The 16,921-nt window shown below is 40.1% G+C and overlaps 1 protein-coding gene across 1 annotated transcript in view; it reads right to left on the reverse strand.

Moving 5' to 3' along the window:
* The window catches only part of COG3 (component of oligomeric golgi complex 3), a 32,263-nt gene extending 15,463 nt beyond the window's left edge, over window positions 1-16,800 (reverse strand). Inside the window, exons 1-14 of the mRNA XM_065054176.1 lie at window positions 16,279-16,800; window positions 13,981-14,127; window positions 13,377-13,438; window positions 11,392-11,557; window positions 10,533-10,607; window positions 10,322-10,414; window positions 9,886-10,011; window positions 7,937-8,017; window positions 7,692-7,735; window positions 7,361-7,487; window positions 6,781-6,872; window positions 4,275-4,414; window positions 2,830-2,990; window positions 402-507 (exon numbers count right to left, since the gene is read on the reverse strand). Coding sequence (XP_064910248.1) covers window positions 402-507; window positions 2,830-2,990; window positions 4,275-4,414; window positions 6,781-6,872; window positions 7,361-7,487; window positions 7,692-7,735; window positions 7,937-8,017; window positions 9,886-10,011; window positions 10,322-10,414; window positions 10,533-10,607; window positions 11,392-11,557; window positions 13,377-13,438; window positions 13,981-14,127; window positions 16,279-16,785 — 1,927 coding nt within the window. The 5' untranslated portion in view covers window positions 16,786-16,800. The remainder of the gene's footprint in view (window positions 1-401; window positions 508-2,829; window positions 2,991-4,274; window positions 4,415-6,780; window positions 6,873-7,360; window positions 7,488-7,691; window positions 7,736-7,936; window positions 8,018-9,885; window positions 10,012-10,321; window positions 10,415-10,532; window positions 10,608-11,391; window positions 11,558-13,376; window positions 13,439-13,980; window positions 14,128-16,278) is intronic.
* Window positions 16,801-16,921: the final 121 nt, after the last annotated feature.

Genomic DNA, 16,921 nt, shown 5'->3' on the forward strand with positions numbered 1-16,921 from the left:
TGCCTGACACACCAAACCACGCTTCTCATCTTAGCACAGTTAACAAACACAAGTACACATCTCGATAGTAGGGCTACTTTGCAGTAGAGAATACACAAGCTCCATTTTATACAAAGTACAATAGATGCTGTCAGCTACAAAAATAGTTGCTTCGCAGAATGGATGGCACTGCAAGCACAAAGAAACGCTGCAAAAAGAACAAAATCTATGTGTTTCTCATTCTAAAAAAATAAAGTTATTAAGAACTCCAAGACAAAGCTCACCTCTCAAAATCTCTTATGAATTTCTCTAGAAAAATAATCCTTTAAGATGCATGAAAGTTTCTCACTGATGGTTCAAGTTAATGCTCATTTTCCATGAACCTTATGCATCAATTGGACAACATGAGATATATTTCATACCAGATTTAACTAAGTTGCAGGACTCAGGATCTTCTAGCCGGACATCTGAAAATGAAGCTTCAGACGGCAGCTTCTTCTGTTCCTCTTTTAAACTCTGTGCAATTTGCTGCAGGGGAAGATATACCACAAATTTTTTCTTTGTTTGTTTTCCTTAATCTGAGCAGCATTATGTTGTTTTGATTACAATAGAGAAAAGCATTGCAAAAGGACACGGCTACACTCAGTTGTCCAGTGTTTCAAAGATATTAAAAGAAATAAAGACAGACGTTTCCAAAACAGTAGCAGAAACATTTCAGTATCAAATTAAGATGCACAAGTGTTACCCAGAACTGTGTAAAGCACTACTCTTCCCATTTTGCCTGTTTTTACTGATCTCTGAACACCAACCAGTGAAGCAACCTAGAAAGATAAGTTCAGAATAGGGAAACCCAATTCAATACTCACTTGGATTTCACACAGATAATTTTTGTGGTGGCTTTATGCCTATAAATGATATTTGCAGAGGGCCCCAAAGTCCTCTCTAGTTTATTCCCTGCAGGCATTCAACAAAAAGCTTTCCCCTAACATTACTCAACATTTCAACCTTTTTCACTACTCGGTCAGCTCCAAAGCAACAAGAGGCAGCAAGAACGGGTAAAGAAGTGCATTAATATTTGAGCAGAACAGCACCAGAAATATTTCTGTTCTGTGCTTTTAACATTTTAATAATTCATTTACTCAGACTGAATGTCTCTCTAACTAGCAAGGTTTTGAGCTTTAAAAGCAATAGAGTAGCAAAATGAATCCCAAACCAGGCAAAAACTAGAGTCTTACAAAGACATATGAAGAGCAGCGTAATTTCTTGATTTAGAATGAGCTGCAAAACTCCCTCCTTCTTCCTAACTGAATGGCCATAGTCAAAAAATAAAGCCTTGTATAGACTAAGTATCTGCATTGCTTGCCTATAGAAGTTATAACTAACATTAAAAAGTTCTTACAATCAATGTTTTATCCAGTTCTATCCACACAATTTTATCAAAAAAAAAATCTCAAACTCCTAACAGTTATACTGGTAAAACTTCTGATCACTAGTTGTTCTGAATGGAGGGATCCCATTTAGCTACATGTTGTGTGGTGAGCTTCTCAATTACTATTTTTGCTTTTCCTTCAAAAACTTATTAGTCCTTAAACTTTCAGTATGAAGGACAAGTATTCTACAAAGTCACTAGCTTCAGGATTTGTAAATGCTTTCCTAAACACCTGTGAATGTCCCTTATAATCATCAAAGTATAAACTGTAACACAATAAAAACTTTAGACATGTATAAAGAGGAGATTATAGCAATGTGAGTTCAGTACCAAGAAGTTTCTCTCAGTGTTTTGTCTGTTTACAGGCAAGTACTGAACACAATAAGGTACAGTTATACAATGTTAATTTCTTCCAGCCCACAGCAACATATGTATATATTTATATACCTATAAAGCATCTGCATTTTATATAAGTAATGCTCTAATTCTGAAGTCAAACAACAGCTTCTCCACCAACTGGTCGGCTGAAAATAAGTCCTACAATTTTCTAAGCAGCACCAGCTATTCCAGTAGATAGACAGAAAGCAAAATAGAACAATAAAATCTGGATCTTGACAGTCCATGTTGGAATTTCAGTTCTTAGTCAACTCAATCCTTTGACTGCTTCAGCCTCTCATTATAAAGTGAATGGCAACAGTTATTTGGGGGGGGTGTCTTTATTATGCTTAATCTCTTCCATGCAATGGCATGGCATGGGGCATTTTTTTATTCCTGTGAATATTTTAATTCTGATATCTTTCATCAATATAGTATTAACCTTTAAAGTAAGTAGAACTAGTTTGATTCCTTTCAACAGGAACATTGACTGAAAAGGCTTGGAATGACTACAAAAACAGCTAATACTGACAAGAACTTGAAAAAGGCTACTGGAAACCACTGCCAACACATTAAATTATCTAAAAGTACAAGCAAGACTCCCCTCACACTGTCTGAGCATGGCACACATATGGGTACCAAACACTAGTTGATGGGTAATTCTGCAAACAAACTTGCAGCTAAGTGTGCCTGGCTAAAGCTTCTCTTCAACTCCAGCTCAACTAGAAAACACAATAGGTAATACCTACTACTTACGAAAGTAAATAAAAATCTACTGTCAGGAGAGAAAATTTAGAAGCTTCAAGTTGAGAAAACTTTTATCTGTGACAACTATTGCCAATTTTACAAAGTTTGACATAAAGTGTTCTCTGACATCTAGTTTAGGGTCGTAATTTGACCAGCAGGTACCAATTTGATAGCGCCAGTCACACTAAATGCACCTAAGAACTGGAAAACCCCATCTGCCAAGCACTATACTGCACAACTGTATAAGCTGCATTTAAAAAGAAAAGCAATCAAGGACAATAAAAAAGCTGACACTATACCTCCATCATTTCCAACTTGTCAGGATACGCAAGATCGCCCGGAGCAGGCTTGTAGCCTGTGATATCAGTCTGAATGTAAATATGCGTCCTATAGACAAGACGTTCTTGTACATCTTCTAACATCTGCTTGACACCAGCTGCAAATGCACCCAGTTGTTCAGCTGACAAAGATTAAAAAAAAAGCACAGATTTAATTATAAACAAGCTTACAGCACAAGAGTTTGAAGGATCACATACAGAACCACCATAAAACTGGCTTGCTGCAGATGAAGTCAAACCACATTTTGGAACAGGGGCAGGCAAATTTGTGACAAACAAAGAATTACTGAACTGTGTATTGCAGTTGCTTCAGCTCCCTAAATTCTCATTAGATTGTGAAAATGAGATTTTACACCGCTAACATCAAACACTACATTAGAATTAAGCACTCTGATCATTTGAGACCTGGATAGGTCGAGTGGCGTTTCTGCCCGGACACCAAACCAACATGCTTTGGTTCTATCACAGCCAATGCCCGCAGTAAAACTGTCAGGATCTGACAAGCTCACTCATCTACCTGCCTACCACAAGAGATGATCCAGAGCAGTTCACAGCCAACTTAAGAACTCTTGTATCAGCCTGAGTTTAAGTATTAGAAAGTCACTTAAGATTAGCCAAAAGATGTTGTCACCATTTTTTTCCTCATTTCCAACAGTGTCAGAATTCTACTTCCAGGAAAATGAGTAATACTTCATGATGTTGGCCCAGTTTCAGAGGCAAAGAATTATGCTGTGTTATCCACCAGCTACCTAGTATGACTTCTGTTTAACACATGGTGCAAAGTTAAGACTATGAAATTATTCCATTACACATTGGTCATACTAAAGAAATGAGATACCGGGTTTTCTTCCTGAGGGACAGCTCACTACTATGACACTATGAGCTCTGAACAATTCCAAAACTCAAAAATCTCTACCAGCTACATAACTCCTCTGCTGAAATTATAATTTCTAGTCTGGGAAACACTATATTGAGGAGAACAGAAAAATTATGTTTGCATTCCTTTGTTTTATCATCATGTACGCAGAAAGCTCTACATGGATGATGCACTAGGAGTGCCAAATGAAGCAATTCAATCATTCTAAAAGTTCATTTAAATCGATCCTGGCGCATGTATACACACTGTGTGGATGCCTGCTTGCATTTGTACAAGCTAGAGAAAATAGGACTATACAACATCAGTATATTAATTTAAATGAAGATATACACAGACCCATAAATACAGACCTTTCTATTATAAGTGAAAAAATATTATTTATTTAAAATAACTTTACCTCATCTTCGACATGTTCAAGACCCATTAGAAAGAAAGGAAAAAAAACCACTAGGAATTTTGTCTACGCAATTTAATACCTTTACCAGTTTAGAAGACAGTTAAAAACTATCACATTCCATCCATGAGTTACCATTGTTCTGTACGTGATCTTCAAGCATCTCATTTTTGAGAATCCCGCAGAGCTCAGAAAGGGTCTCTAAGTGAATGACATGGATGATCATTGGCCTCAGGACATCATACAATGAAAGACACAGCTTCTCCAAGAGTTCACTATGAAGAAAAAAAATAAAGCAAAGCAAAACACTTTCAGGATCCTGAAATGCCAAAATACACTTTTATCACAAACATAGATTATTTTACGACAAAGATTTTTAGAAATAGAGTGAGAAAATAATGCAACATGGTATCATAGAAGACTTGAGAAACAACTGTTTAAAACATGAACCCCTAATTTCCTGCAAAGTCTTTTAAGAGAAGTAGGGTACCAACTGCTTGAATGGTGGTACAGTTTTGAATTAAATCTTTTTAAGTACAAAAAAACCCAACCAATCAAACAACAACAACAAAAAAAAAGCAGCCAACAATTCAGCCTGTGACAAAGGGAAAGTAGTGCAAACTAATTTACCTGGCTTCTATGTAAAGAAATGCTGCTGCTGAGCTCAGAATCACACCCTCAATTTCCCCTTGGGAAAAGACTCATCTGATTCCAAATACTCAATAGTTCATTAGAACCAGGAGTACACAAAGAGGCACACAGGAGGAGAAGCTTGGCAACCTTTTCTGTAACAACTTCCAATGTTGCAGGGCACACCTTCCCATCTAACTGAAGTTAAAATATCAGTGCAATACACAAAATCAGAAATGCTCCTTTGATTTATTTTTTCCATCCTGTTCAAAGTGATGCATATCTTGGTTAAGACACCAGTAGCATTAATGCCAGACATTTTTGCCATTCTCAATGCCCCCTTCACTAACCACAGATTAGATACTAACGCTGTGCCAGCAGTGGAAAAATAAAGTAATTCCCCAGTTAGACTTGGAAAAATAAACACTAAAAATATTTAAGTATTTACAGTGTGGTAGGATTGTTGAGTTTATTGCACTGTGTATTTTTTTTCTAATTCAAGAAGAATGGCTGACAAGAGCACTTCAGCTCCTTTAAGAGTATGGACAAAAAAAGCTCACAATAACATTTTCAATGTTTCTCTTCTGTTGTACTCTACAACTGTGCAACAACTTGATAAAACAGTAACTCTCAATGTCAGAAGCAGAAAAAGGAGAAAGTTTCAACAGCCTTACTATTAAATACAACACTCAACCTCAGATTTCTACTCGTTGCTAGATTTGTGGTAAACTCTTATCTGTACATAGACACCTGCCTCGTATCCTCATGGCACCCCAGCACTTCAGAAAAAAATGAGGCTATTTTATTATGTACCTAATAAAGTAGTTACTATCTGAAACAGTTTCCTCAAAATATTTTATTTAGATGTAGGCAAAAAATGGGAACAAGTTCTTAAAAAAGGAGGTAACTACTTTCCATCAAGATTCAAAAATAATCAGAAGTCTATTCTCATTCTTTGTGTAAAGAGCAATAGCGACAATATTTCTGTCTGAACAACATTTTACACTGATTTCCATCAGGGATGTTTGCTTCAGGATTTGCATTAAGATAGCTAAATTGGTTCTTAAACCAATTTAGTTAGGTCACCTCAAATCCTGAGCATGTCCCACATGAGACCTCAATTTCTGAGAGAAGTGAAAGACTGCTACTACCCTGGCACTATGGCTTATTTCTAGTGAGGCTTTATGTGCTTATTTCCCTTCAGCTTTAGAGGACAGGAGGGTAGTGGGCAGTATTTTTACTAGGTTACACTTACTCAACTCAAGCTGCACTTGATTTTAAGACAATACAACACTGAAACTAGCATCTCAGTTATATTTATTGGAATACACTTTATTTATGAACTTAATAGCAAGGCAACACGACCTGCCCAAATTTCAAAATTAAATATCATTATTAAAACATACCAGCAACTTGGAGCAACTGCTCTAATATTACATATCTGTTGTAAAAAAACTCACAATACTTTAAAATGCAATTACCATGTGAAGACAACAACCTGTCCCTCTTCTAGATATGGTCACTGTCAGGTGTCCACTACCCTGCCTTCCATTCAGCCCACATACTGGCACATGGGGCAGCTCATTAAATCCGTGATGAAGAATGGTGGGAGTACATCAGCTTAATTTTACACTTAAGTAAATGAAAAGGACTTCTACAACTGACTGTGCAAACTATTGGCGTAGAGGCAGTACAAAAACTGTACTGAGAGCTGTAGCAGTGTAAACCTCTACAGCTACTGCCAAAGCAACTCTGTGTCTTTATCTCTTTCGAACCATGTACAGAGCACTTACATTACTCAGATTATTCATGGAGACTGTAAGCTATCAGCTTTGCTTGAAGAAAAAAGAAAACAAAACAACCAATTCTGAGGCACAAAGTGATTAAGGGTTTTTCTTCTTGCTGGTTCTTACCAACCACTTCAATATTATTTGCCATGTAACAATGTCTGCTATATCACAGTACGGAAAATACAACGTGCAGTAAAGCAAAACCAGCATGTACCACCTACTCCAGTTTTGGTGTTGGTTTTGTGAAGAACTCATTGTAAAGCTGGTGTTCATCCTGGCATACATGGACCATAAAGGCACAGCCACTTCGTACCTGTATTCACAGAAATACAAACACTAGGTTATTTCCCTTGCATCAGTACCACAGGAGGTATTACAGATATCATTATATCATATACTGTATTATTATTATTGTTGTTGCTGTTATCATTACTACTACAGCTATAATTAAATTGAAGCTTTGTGCAATTCACTATTATTGAGATCAACTATAAAACTAAGGATTGAAAAGACATTACTAGCCAAATAAAAGCTCATTGTGCAACTTCCGTCCCTTTTTGTTTCTGGTGAAATTTAAGTAACCACGTTTTATGCTTTTGCAAATACCCAGTGTTTGTACAGAATAATTTTCCACAAAATATGCATTACTTAAAAATATTAGTAAAATCTTAATGATTCAAAACCACAAACAAAAGTGACAGCTCTGCATGTAAACAACTGAATTAAATAAGCACATTTTACTTGGGGAAAGAAGAATCAAAATGTAACAAAAACCCCACAACACATGACTCCATTACATACCAAAGCACAATGATCCCTGTTGTTCTGACTGGTTAATTCTGTAACAGTGCTAGCGATACTTGGACCAAGCAAAAGCTCCCTCTGGTCGAGGTAACATTGATGGATTTCGTTGAGAACTTGTTGATACCTAGCCAAGAAATTAAAAACAGTAAATGCCTCCTGAAGCTCATTTTCTTGTAAGCATAAAATTCATTCTAATACCCTCTTCAAGTATACATAATTTCAATTTTTAAAACATTTTAAATGACTAATGTGTTAAACAGTATCTAAACAAAAGTAAAGTTTATCAAAACTTTAAATTATTAAAAATAAATTATGCAAAAGTACTCACTCTGGCATTTTTTCAGATCTTTGCTCTACTTGTTCAATAAGAGTCTACCAAATAAAAAGAAAAAAGTATTATCAGAAGTGATTTTTTTTCTGATAATTGGAAAACAGTTTGCAGTATTTTTCCATGGACACAATGTGCAATCTTTGGACATTCACACAAAATGCAACCCTTGCACTCACACTACTAATAAATTCAAACCCCATTTTATAGCTTCCTTTTTAACAGTTAGTTATCAGTCTACTTACTCTGACTTTGGGAGCAGCTGCTCTGAATTTTACATAAAAAAGTGTGAAGGCGTTGTCAGAATTTGGCACAGCTGAAGGATCCTGAAAGAAGAGATGAGTAATTAGGTACAAAGGAAAATACTATATTTGGCTTCTAGTATTAAATGGCTGAGATAATTAGGCTCTAAAATTGGGCATTGGTTCTGTATGTTTACACTGCCAGTGGAACAGCTCTTTGCCACTTTCCATCCAGAAAGGCACACTTGTTTCAGAACTTGGATACAAGCCAGACAGAAGAATGAAACCCAAAAGAAAAGTTTCAACCAACAGTCTCTACACAAAAAGTAACATTTTCAATAACCATGGCATTCTCCAGCAGAGACAACAATTTTCTCTGGATCCACCAGAGTAGTACTGATTGCTGTTCCTTAATCTGTAGTACTAATATGGAACAAAATTTCTCTTTTACCTGCCAGTCCCACGGTGGAGAAGCCAAGTTTCAGCTCTCATTCAAACTTCAACTGGAATGTCATGTTTTGAGGTGGTCCCCCCCACAGCTCCCCAGCTTAGCCAGGCAGACAACTTGAACTTAGACAAATTATAGCACTAACAAAGCAGAGCGGAGACACAATTTAGCCATCAGGCTTCCTGACGCTTATCCCTAGTGATGACAGAGAGAAGCAGATGGCCCTCCCTTGAAACATGGCGGGGACGGGAAAACTCTTCCACCTTCCACACCTCCTACTTTCATCCCTGTGAGCAACCTGGTCATCCTACAAACACAGATCAAAATCCCCACTCACTCACACATGAGGAGTAACAAAGAACATTCAGATCTCATGAGCCCCTTTCCAGTCCTAATAAGACCTCTTGTTGTCTTCCAATAGGACATCTCAACACTCGATCACAAGACCACTGGCCCAGTACTGCACTTCTAGCAGAAACAGACATTTTATGTTCCAGAAAAATACGCAAAACATCCATAAATCCCCCCATGTAGCTGGAAAGAAGGATGCCATGTGACTCCTAAAAGAGGTCCCCTACCTGACTTAAAACTGCTAAGCTGCAATTCAAATCCAGAAATGAGGTTTCACTTCTTTCTGTAGACATGTTTATCATCAGAGATGGTCAATTCTGTCTGAATTCAGCTCGGTCATGGCAGTCCATTGACATCAAAACAAGATACAATACTTTTTCAAAATAAAAAGTACTGTTGTACCAAATACAAAAAATGTTCAATCATCCTTAACCAAGATTTCTTGATATCTGAAAGATGCTAGAATTGAGAACTGACAATTTCACTGGTTATCTCTCATGACACCAAGTGTGACTGTAAACAGACTGAACACAAGGCATACAACAATTAACTGGAGAAAGAAAATGGGTAGAAAGAGACATTCCCCTCTCCTCTGCCCAAATATTGCAGCACAAGATTATTAACATTTTAATGAGATCAGAAAAACTCCCTACTCACCTTTATACCTAAATCCCACCAGAGTGAGAAGGAGTAGAAGACCTAACTCTTCCCTGTGACTCTCAAACGTTGCTGACAACACTTTGAAACTAACCAACAGATACTGCCAAAACCAGTAGGAACCTGCCACAGTTATTCTCTGCAGCTACACCAAGCAGTGCAGATTTATCAAAAAGAAATATTTAGATGAGCAAGAACACTCAAAACTACTCCCTAGAATATAATACTGAAAGAGTCACATCATGAACTCAGAGTTGTTGTGCTTTAACAGTTTTCTCCCTACGACACAAAGCTCCCATATTCATTCTTCAAGTATCCCCTACTCTGTCAGATTCGACTGAAACTTGGACAATCTACACAAACACCACAGTACAGGACTGACCTATTTTCACACAAAACTCCTGACACCTCCCACCTTCAAAAAAAAGAGAAGAAAACTGAATACTGTTATAACAGACATTTCAGTACAGCTCAAGTTACCACTGATTCACCTTACCCTTTTCATTAACTGGCTTGTGAGGTTCTGTAGTGTATTCACAGTGTATGTCTTGATAAGGTGCATAGCTTTGGAAAGGCATTGTTTAAACTTAATCAAATATACAGGATAGTCTTTAAAATTTGGCTGAAAGAAATAAAAAAATCCATTTTAAATATGAACAATAAGAGAGTTGAAAATTTATCAAAACTTAAAATACTCTTTTACTAGCTAGAAATGCTAGTGAGCACAAACTAAAAGCATTCTATAAAAATTAAGCAGAATATTAAGTATATTCAGTGAGAGTTTCTTAAGTTTATAAACTCTCATCTTTGCTTTCTTACTGTATTTGGCAAAGAACATTTTATAGAAAAAAAAAACCACACCACAAAACCAGTGTGAATACATAGTTTTGAAACTATAAAGATTTCACTAAAAACAACACAGAATTACTTACATGAGATGAAATATAGGCAATACAATCATCAAGCTTAGCCAGCATGGGAATGAATCCTTCACTGTTCACAGATAGTGTTGGGGAATTCAATTTCTTTGGAAAACAAGACAAAGCATCATTATAAGGAACCTGAGTAACTTAGCGTTGGCAACTGAGTTCAAAAGATCGGTATACTTCCATTTTCTAAGACTATTATTGAAATAATACTTACTGTGTTGATGTTTTCCAGCTCGTTAAAATAAGAAAGTTTCTGCTGGATGTTTTCAGCCAGGTCAACAAGTTCTGACTGTTAAAAATCAATAAATAAAAGAAAATCAGCAACCTAGCAAGTAGTTTAAATATATATTTTTATACACACACACACACACAAAATCATTCAGCCTCCCTTTCAGCTCTCAGCACACACCGGTGTTAACTAGCTCTAGATAACTTGCAACTAAGTACAACAAAAGGTGCAAATGCAGCAGTGCTCTCTTACCAGCAAAAGACACGTTACTCTCAGTAGTCTACTTAAAAACATATATTCTACAGGTTTGTCAGCATTCCACAGGTACTATTGCACACAAATAGCAGTGCTGCCATCAGTATTACAGAGAACTGTAGAAATACTGTATTTGGGGGTTGAAGCCTTTAACAGTTCTCCCTTATACAGTCATCCTAAAAAGTCATGTTCATTATGCCACTGTTGGAACAGCTCATGAGGAGAAAGAAAGTATCTGGGAAATAATCTCATCACTTATAAAAAAAAATCTTTCTTTTTACAATAACCAGCTCAAAATACTTCCGTAAGTGATATAAATTATTAATTTCAATACACGTTGCACTTGTCAGGCAAGTGTTCAAAAGATCCGCTCAGCTAGCTATCCTGATGAAAGTGCACATCAACACAAAATAGACATTTTACTGTGCAGAGCCTGACACCCTAACTGCAAGTGAACACACCAAAAATGAGGTCCCAAAGTAAATGGTGGGATCATCGCCACAGCTCACAGGTTTTCCCAGCCTAATAAAAATAAACTTTCATTTATGGCACCTTAGGAATTTCCAGTAATCCTCCTATTAAAGATTACCTGCTCTTTCAAAAGTTGTTCACAGGCCTCATGCAGCGTTCCTGTCTTCGTGGACACAAAAAGATACTGTTTTTGCAGTGACTCCAGGTGTTGAAGGGCACTATTCACATCATTCAAGATAGCATCACATTGCTCCTGAAACCCAGACAAGTAATCCCTCATCTGTCTAGAAAAAGAGAATCGACAGATAACAGAAGTAAAATTTCACTTTCCATATTTGCAAATTCGGCTGCCTGCACGGACACTGCCACCACCTTTCCCTCTCCAGGAATAAAAGACCACTCGCACCAAGTAGGAGCGCACGATAAACAGATGTCTTGTGACCCGCAGAAATAACAACTAAAGGGTTTGGAATGGTGACTGCAGTAACTCCACTTCCTCGACATTCCTCATCGCAAGCCTACCCAAAAAGCAGCAGCATGCACCACAGAGCTGGGGTGTCAAACTCATTTTCACCAGGGGCTACTCCTAACTACTAACTCCTAACTACTAACTCCTAACTACTCCAACATTTATACAGTCCTAAAATTACACTCGGCCCTTTGAAGGCAACTGTGAGGCTGACATGGCCAGCGGTGAAAACGAGTTTGACACCCATGGTCTAGAGCACGCTAATACTGTCTAAATGCACAACACAAACATGGCAACTACTGCAGGCTACTGCTAGCAGCCAAATTCTACCTGCCTTTATTCCAACAGAGGTGCTAATTTGGGTCACTTCCATACGATTTTCAGCTTCCATTTAGAAATTACTTTTACTCTCTTAAAGTAGTTGAAATTATCCAGAGGATTCAAAACTTACTGTGAGTATTTTAAGAGGCTTAAATGCAACAGATTCAGTTTCTCTAAGGCTCACAAATGATCACTAAACATATGTCAAGCATTCAGCTTGACTAAAACATCACTTAAAATCAATTACTCTTGGATGTCAACTAAAACTTCTGAGCTCTGCTTTACCACATAAAAAGCAGCAAGTAAAATCATAATTCTCTGCAGTTGTGTACAACAGGCAAAGAACTTACTAGTTTTCCTCCTTCTCCTCTGGCCTCCTGCAATCAATTCCACATTGGCCACCCTACAAACCACCCTGCATCCATGGCACACTTAAGTACCTGTGTGCGCTATTATGAACATGTCAGCTGACAAAGTGCCAAGATGCTGCTCTCCTTAGGTTCTTAATGATCTGAGCACGGTCTTAGTATATGCCTAAATCTCTCATTTTAAGAATTGTCAAATCCGCAAACGTGAGAGCAAGAGGGGAAGAGGCAGACCAAAGAAAAGCAGAGAAAAACAGCAGAGGGGAATACAGCAGCATCTCTCTGTGGCCAAGGGCAAGTTTGTAAAGCCTCAAGACACAAGCCAGTTTCCATAAAAGCCATCAGCAGATTTGGCTAAGCCATTCAGCTGTACTTCAGACTCTTGAGGAGTAACTGGGAAAGGCAGTGGGAAGGGGTTCTCCTGGACATGATGGAGAAGTCAGACAAAAATAGATGAGAATGACAAGTCTCCAAACTGGAGCTGAGCAAAGTGTCCCGGAATGCAGGGAATGCGGATACAAAGTCACAGCTGCAGTCGCTGGTGAGCCAAATGGTGACAGCAGAAATGACCAGCAGCCACACCTGCTTACACAGTCTCACCCTCAGAGGATGCCATTTCAATAGCAGCAGCAGTTGAAAAGGCATATAAAAACTCTCAGACTGCCTTTGTCTACACCCCTGTCTATAAGCCAAAAATTAATTAGATCTTTCTTACTATACTCTGCAGTTCAGAATGAAATCTGTGTCCCTTTTAGCTGCCCTGCAACACGTGCAATAGCCTTTGGGATGGGAGAGGGGCACATTGCCCCAGAAAGCTGCAGCTGTTCTGACACATGCCCCCATTCCCCACTAGCTGAATACAAATGCACAATAACATTACAGGGACAAGATGAAGTCCTTCGAGGTTTAGCATGCTTACAGTGAAAGGAACCAAGGGAGAACACGTACCTGTACTTGGCACCTTCATCTTGATCCATCTGTGTTTGTACCTGAGCAAACCAGGAGAAGAACTACAAGAGATTTTATAGTGTGAAAAACACAGATATCACATGCAATCAATAGAAAAAAAAGAAATCAGGTTATGAAATTAAGATGAGCTTTTGTTAAAAAGAGGTGTTTCAGAACTAAATTATTAATCAAGGAAACAAACTATAGCTGCTCATTGTAGGTGCCTTCAAACTGAAATATTCCATTCCTCCACTAAATTAAAATGGGAAAGACTGAATTTCATCTGTTTTTATTTGCACAAGAACAAGGCTGTCACATTAAAAAGGGGGAGAGGAGGCATGACATTCTTCTATATTATGAGCAACGCCACCTTACTGAAGGGGTGCCTTACTCTCACATAAGACTCCACCCAAAATGAGAAAAGGATCCGTCACTTAAGAGCTAAGACTTCAATGATTTTTTTTTCCCCCAAGTTTCTTCACGCATCTGGAAAATGCCCCAAAAATTTTAACGCACTCACCAAAAGCCAGGCAAAAGACACAGAAACTCACAGAATTCTCTGAAGAATATTACTGCAACTTGGAGTTCACTCGGTGCCACTTACCTGCTGGGCTGTTTCAATTCTTTCATCCTCCATCCCCAGGGTGGCAAATCCTTTCAGGAGGACGTCCTCTGTGGATTCTGGCACCGCAGCTGTCAGCATAACACTTAGTGACTGGGACGTTAGGCTGCACAGATCTTCAATTGGCAGCTGCTCAAAAAAACCCACAAAACTTTAGTTAGACAACTTACTAATAATTAGTATATTCAAGTCAACTACAATAACACAATCCAAAGCATCAACCTGAGAAAATTACAGGCGGCTACTTTTGAAGACACAAATACAATGGACATTTTATCCATCAATATGATAACACACCAACAACTACCACATCTATATATTAAGGAACACCTATTTTTTATTAGAATCAAAAAATATTATACAACTTTTTATATAAGTACACATTTGTGTAAGAATGGAAACTGAATGTACATGTACCTGACATACTGACGAGCTATAATTTAATTTCCAATTTAACTGGTTCTGTACTCAGAGAAATGCACTAGAAAAGTTATCTGAGAACATAAGAATTCAGAACACATGCAGAAGCAGAAATAAATACCAGTATTGTCTACACTACACGGCAGCACCACTGCACAGAAATTGTCAGATTTTTTTGCAAGATATTTAGAGAAAACTCAAGCCTTTACACTGCCAGAATTTATTCAGGAAATAGTGTTTCATACTCTCTCAAATGCTTTTCAATGAAGAAGTCAAGCTAAAAAGGAAGGCCTTTTTAGAAGAAAAGGATGGGAATTACTGGCCACATTTTTTTTAAGCAACAAAAACACAGAAAAAAGTAACTTGAGAGAAGTTGTGCTCAAGTATGACTGGAGAATATTAATTAGCTTATACAAAAATTAATTCAAGAAAACAAATATTATTATATACTCTTCATTACCATAATACCCTTTCTAATTCACTTGATAAGCACAGTATATTTTCTATTGATAAGAATATCAGTACCATAAAAACAGAAAACACTACTTAAAAATAAACTGGTGTCCCTCTAGAAAATTACTCACTCAGTACAATATTAATTGCCTTGCAATATTAGTCTGGCAAAGAATGAACTGTTGGTATCTGTTCTCTCAGATATCTGAGAAAGCACAGATTGACCTTTTTTGTTCCAACTTCCACATATCTTTCCAAAACAGGCAGGGCCCTTGCTGGGGAATCAGGGTTTCCTCTCATGACTACTGAGGAAAAGATGAGTCGATCAGAAGAGCTGAGTCGTCATCGTCCCAATCCACGGCAGCAGGAGCCACGACCAGCTGAAGTCCTCAATGTCTCAGCAACCCCATTGTCCTGACTGGCAAATACGGTACCTGCCTTGTTGCAAAGCTGGTTTAGATCCATAGGAAGATCCTCCGATAGCAGCACTTCCTTCTACAATCATTTTGGATGCCTGCCAGTATTTACTTTAATACAGTGGCATACAGCTTACACACACAAAAAAAAAAGAAATCAGGAAGCACAAAATGCAACAGGTGCATTTCGGAAAGGAGTTGCTTCATCCCCTCCCCTTTGTTATTTTGACCTTTCAGATGCTTGCTGAGAGGAACTTTTTTGATTTTTAGGACACTATATCTCACGCTACCATTCTGTTCAAATACAAAACCTCTCATGAAAAGCACAGTTATGGAATGCAAACTTTTTGTTCCCCTTCCCTTTGCAGACAAGGAAGCATTCATAAATAATCATCTTGTCAAGAGTTTGATATCTTATAACTGGATGGGAGACCACATCTTCCATGGTAATGACAGTTTATTAGGCTTTTTACCACTATTTCTGGCTTCATACACCTCGCTGAATGATCTATGAGTTGTACCAGGAAATAACATTGGTGCCAGCAGCTATGAGCTGACCAGGATCGAATTAAGAGGACCTAAACCATGTAGCTCCACGACTACAACTCTCAATTTTAATAGGACAAACTCCGACGAACTGAGAGAAGTAGCAGGGACAGCCGGTGAAAGCCCAGCAGATTTCAAGAGTGCAGCAGCCCCGGCTGCCCATAAACCCCCGCCAGCCGGGACGGGCGGTGCCAAGGCTGAGGGACAAGCGAGCCCTCTCGGGGGAGGCGAAACGGGGCGCCGGGCTGGGCAGGCGGCTGTGAGCGCAGCCGGCCGAGCCCCCTCTGGAGCGCAAACCCTGTGAGCACCGGGAGGGCGGCGGCCCCGCAGGCCACAGCCGGCCGGGCCGGGCCGGGCCGCCACCCCCGGCGACGTGGCACCGCGGCGCCTGTCTCTCGCCCGCCCGCCCTCCCTCCCTGCGGCCCGGGCAGCGCCGCCGCCTCACCTCGGGCGGCACCGGCAGGTTCTCGGCCGCCGCTTTCAGCTCCAGCACGGAGTCGGTCTGGCGGTCGCTGAGCGGCGCGGCGGGCTGCGGGCGGCGGTCCCACAGGCTGAGGCGGTCCCGCAGCTCCCTGCCCGCCGGCTCGGCGGGCGGCGGCTCCGCCATGCTGGGGCAGCGGCGGCCGGGCCGGGGGGAGCGGGGCGGAACGGAACGCTGGAGAGCACGGCGGCGCTTCCGGGGGAGGCACAGCGCGAGCCGCCCCGCGTCGCGTGGCAGCAGCGTCATTGGTGGGGAGGAGAAGTGCGTCAGCGAGAAGCGGAAGTGGGGAGAGCGGGGACTGGTTGGGATAGCGCCCCCATGCGGCGGGGAGGAGCGCGGGCGGCTGCGGCATGGCCACCGTGCGGATGCTCCGGACAGAGCCGGCCCCGCCGCCCCCCCGCTCCGCGCCCGGGGACGCCGCCGGGCAGCCTGGAGAAAAGGCGGGGCTGGCAGCGGGCTCGCCCCCGCCATTCCCCGAAGCCTCCTCCGGAGGCGGCGGAGGCAGGGACTGCAACGACAACCGTGGTGATGGCGCGGGGCCACCTCCCGCCCCGCAGCCAGCCCTGCTCCCTCTGGGCTGCAGCTCTGTCCCAAACTCTACCACAGC

The sequence above is a fragment of the Columba livia genome, chromosome 1 (assembly GCF_036013475.1).
Source record: "Columba livia isolate bColLiv1 breed racing homer chromosome 1, bColLiv1.pat.W.v2, whole genome shotgun sequence".
Lineage (NCBI taxonomy): Eukaryota > Metazoa > Chordata > Aves > Columbiformes > Columbidae > Columba > Columba livia.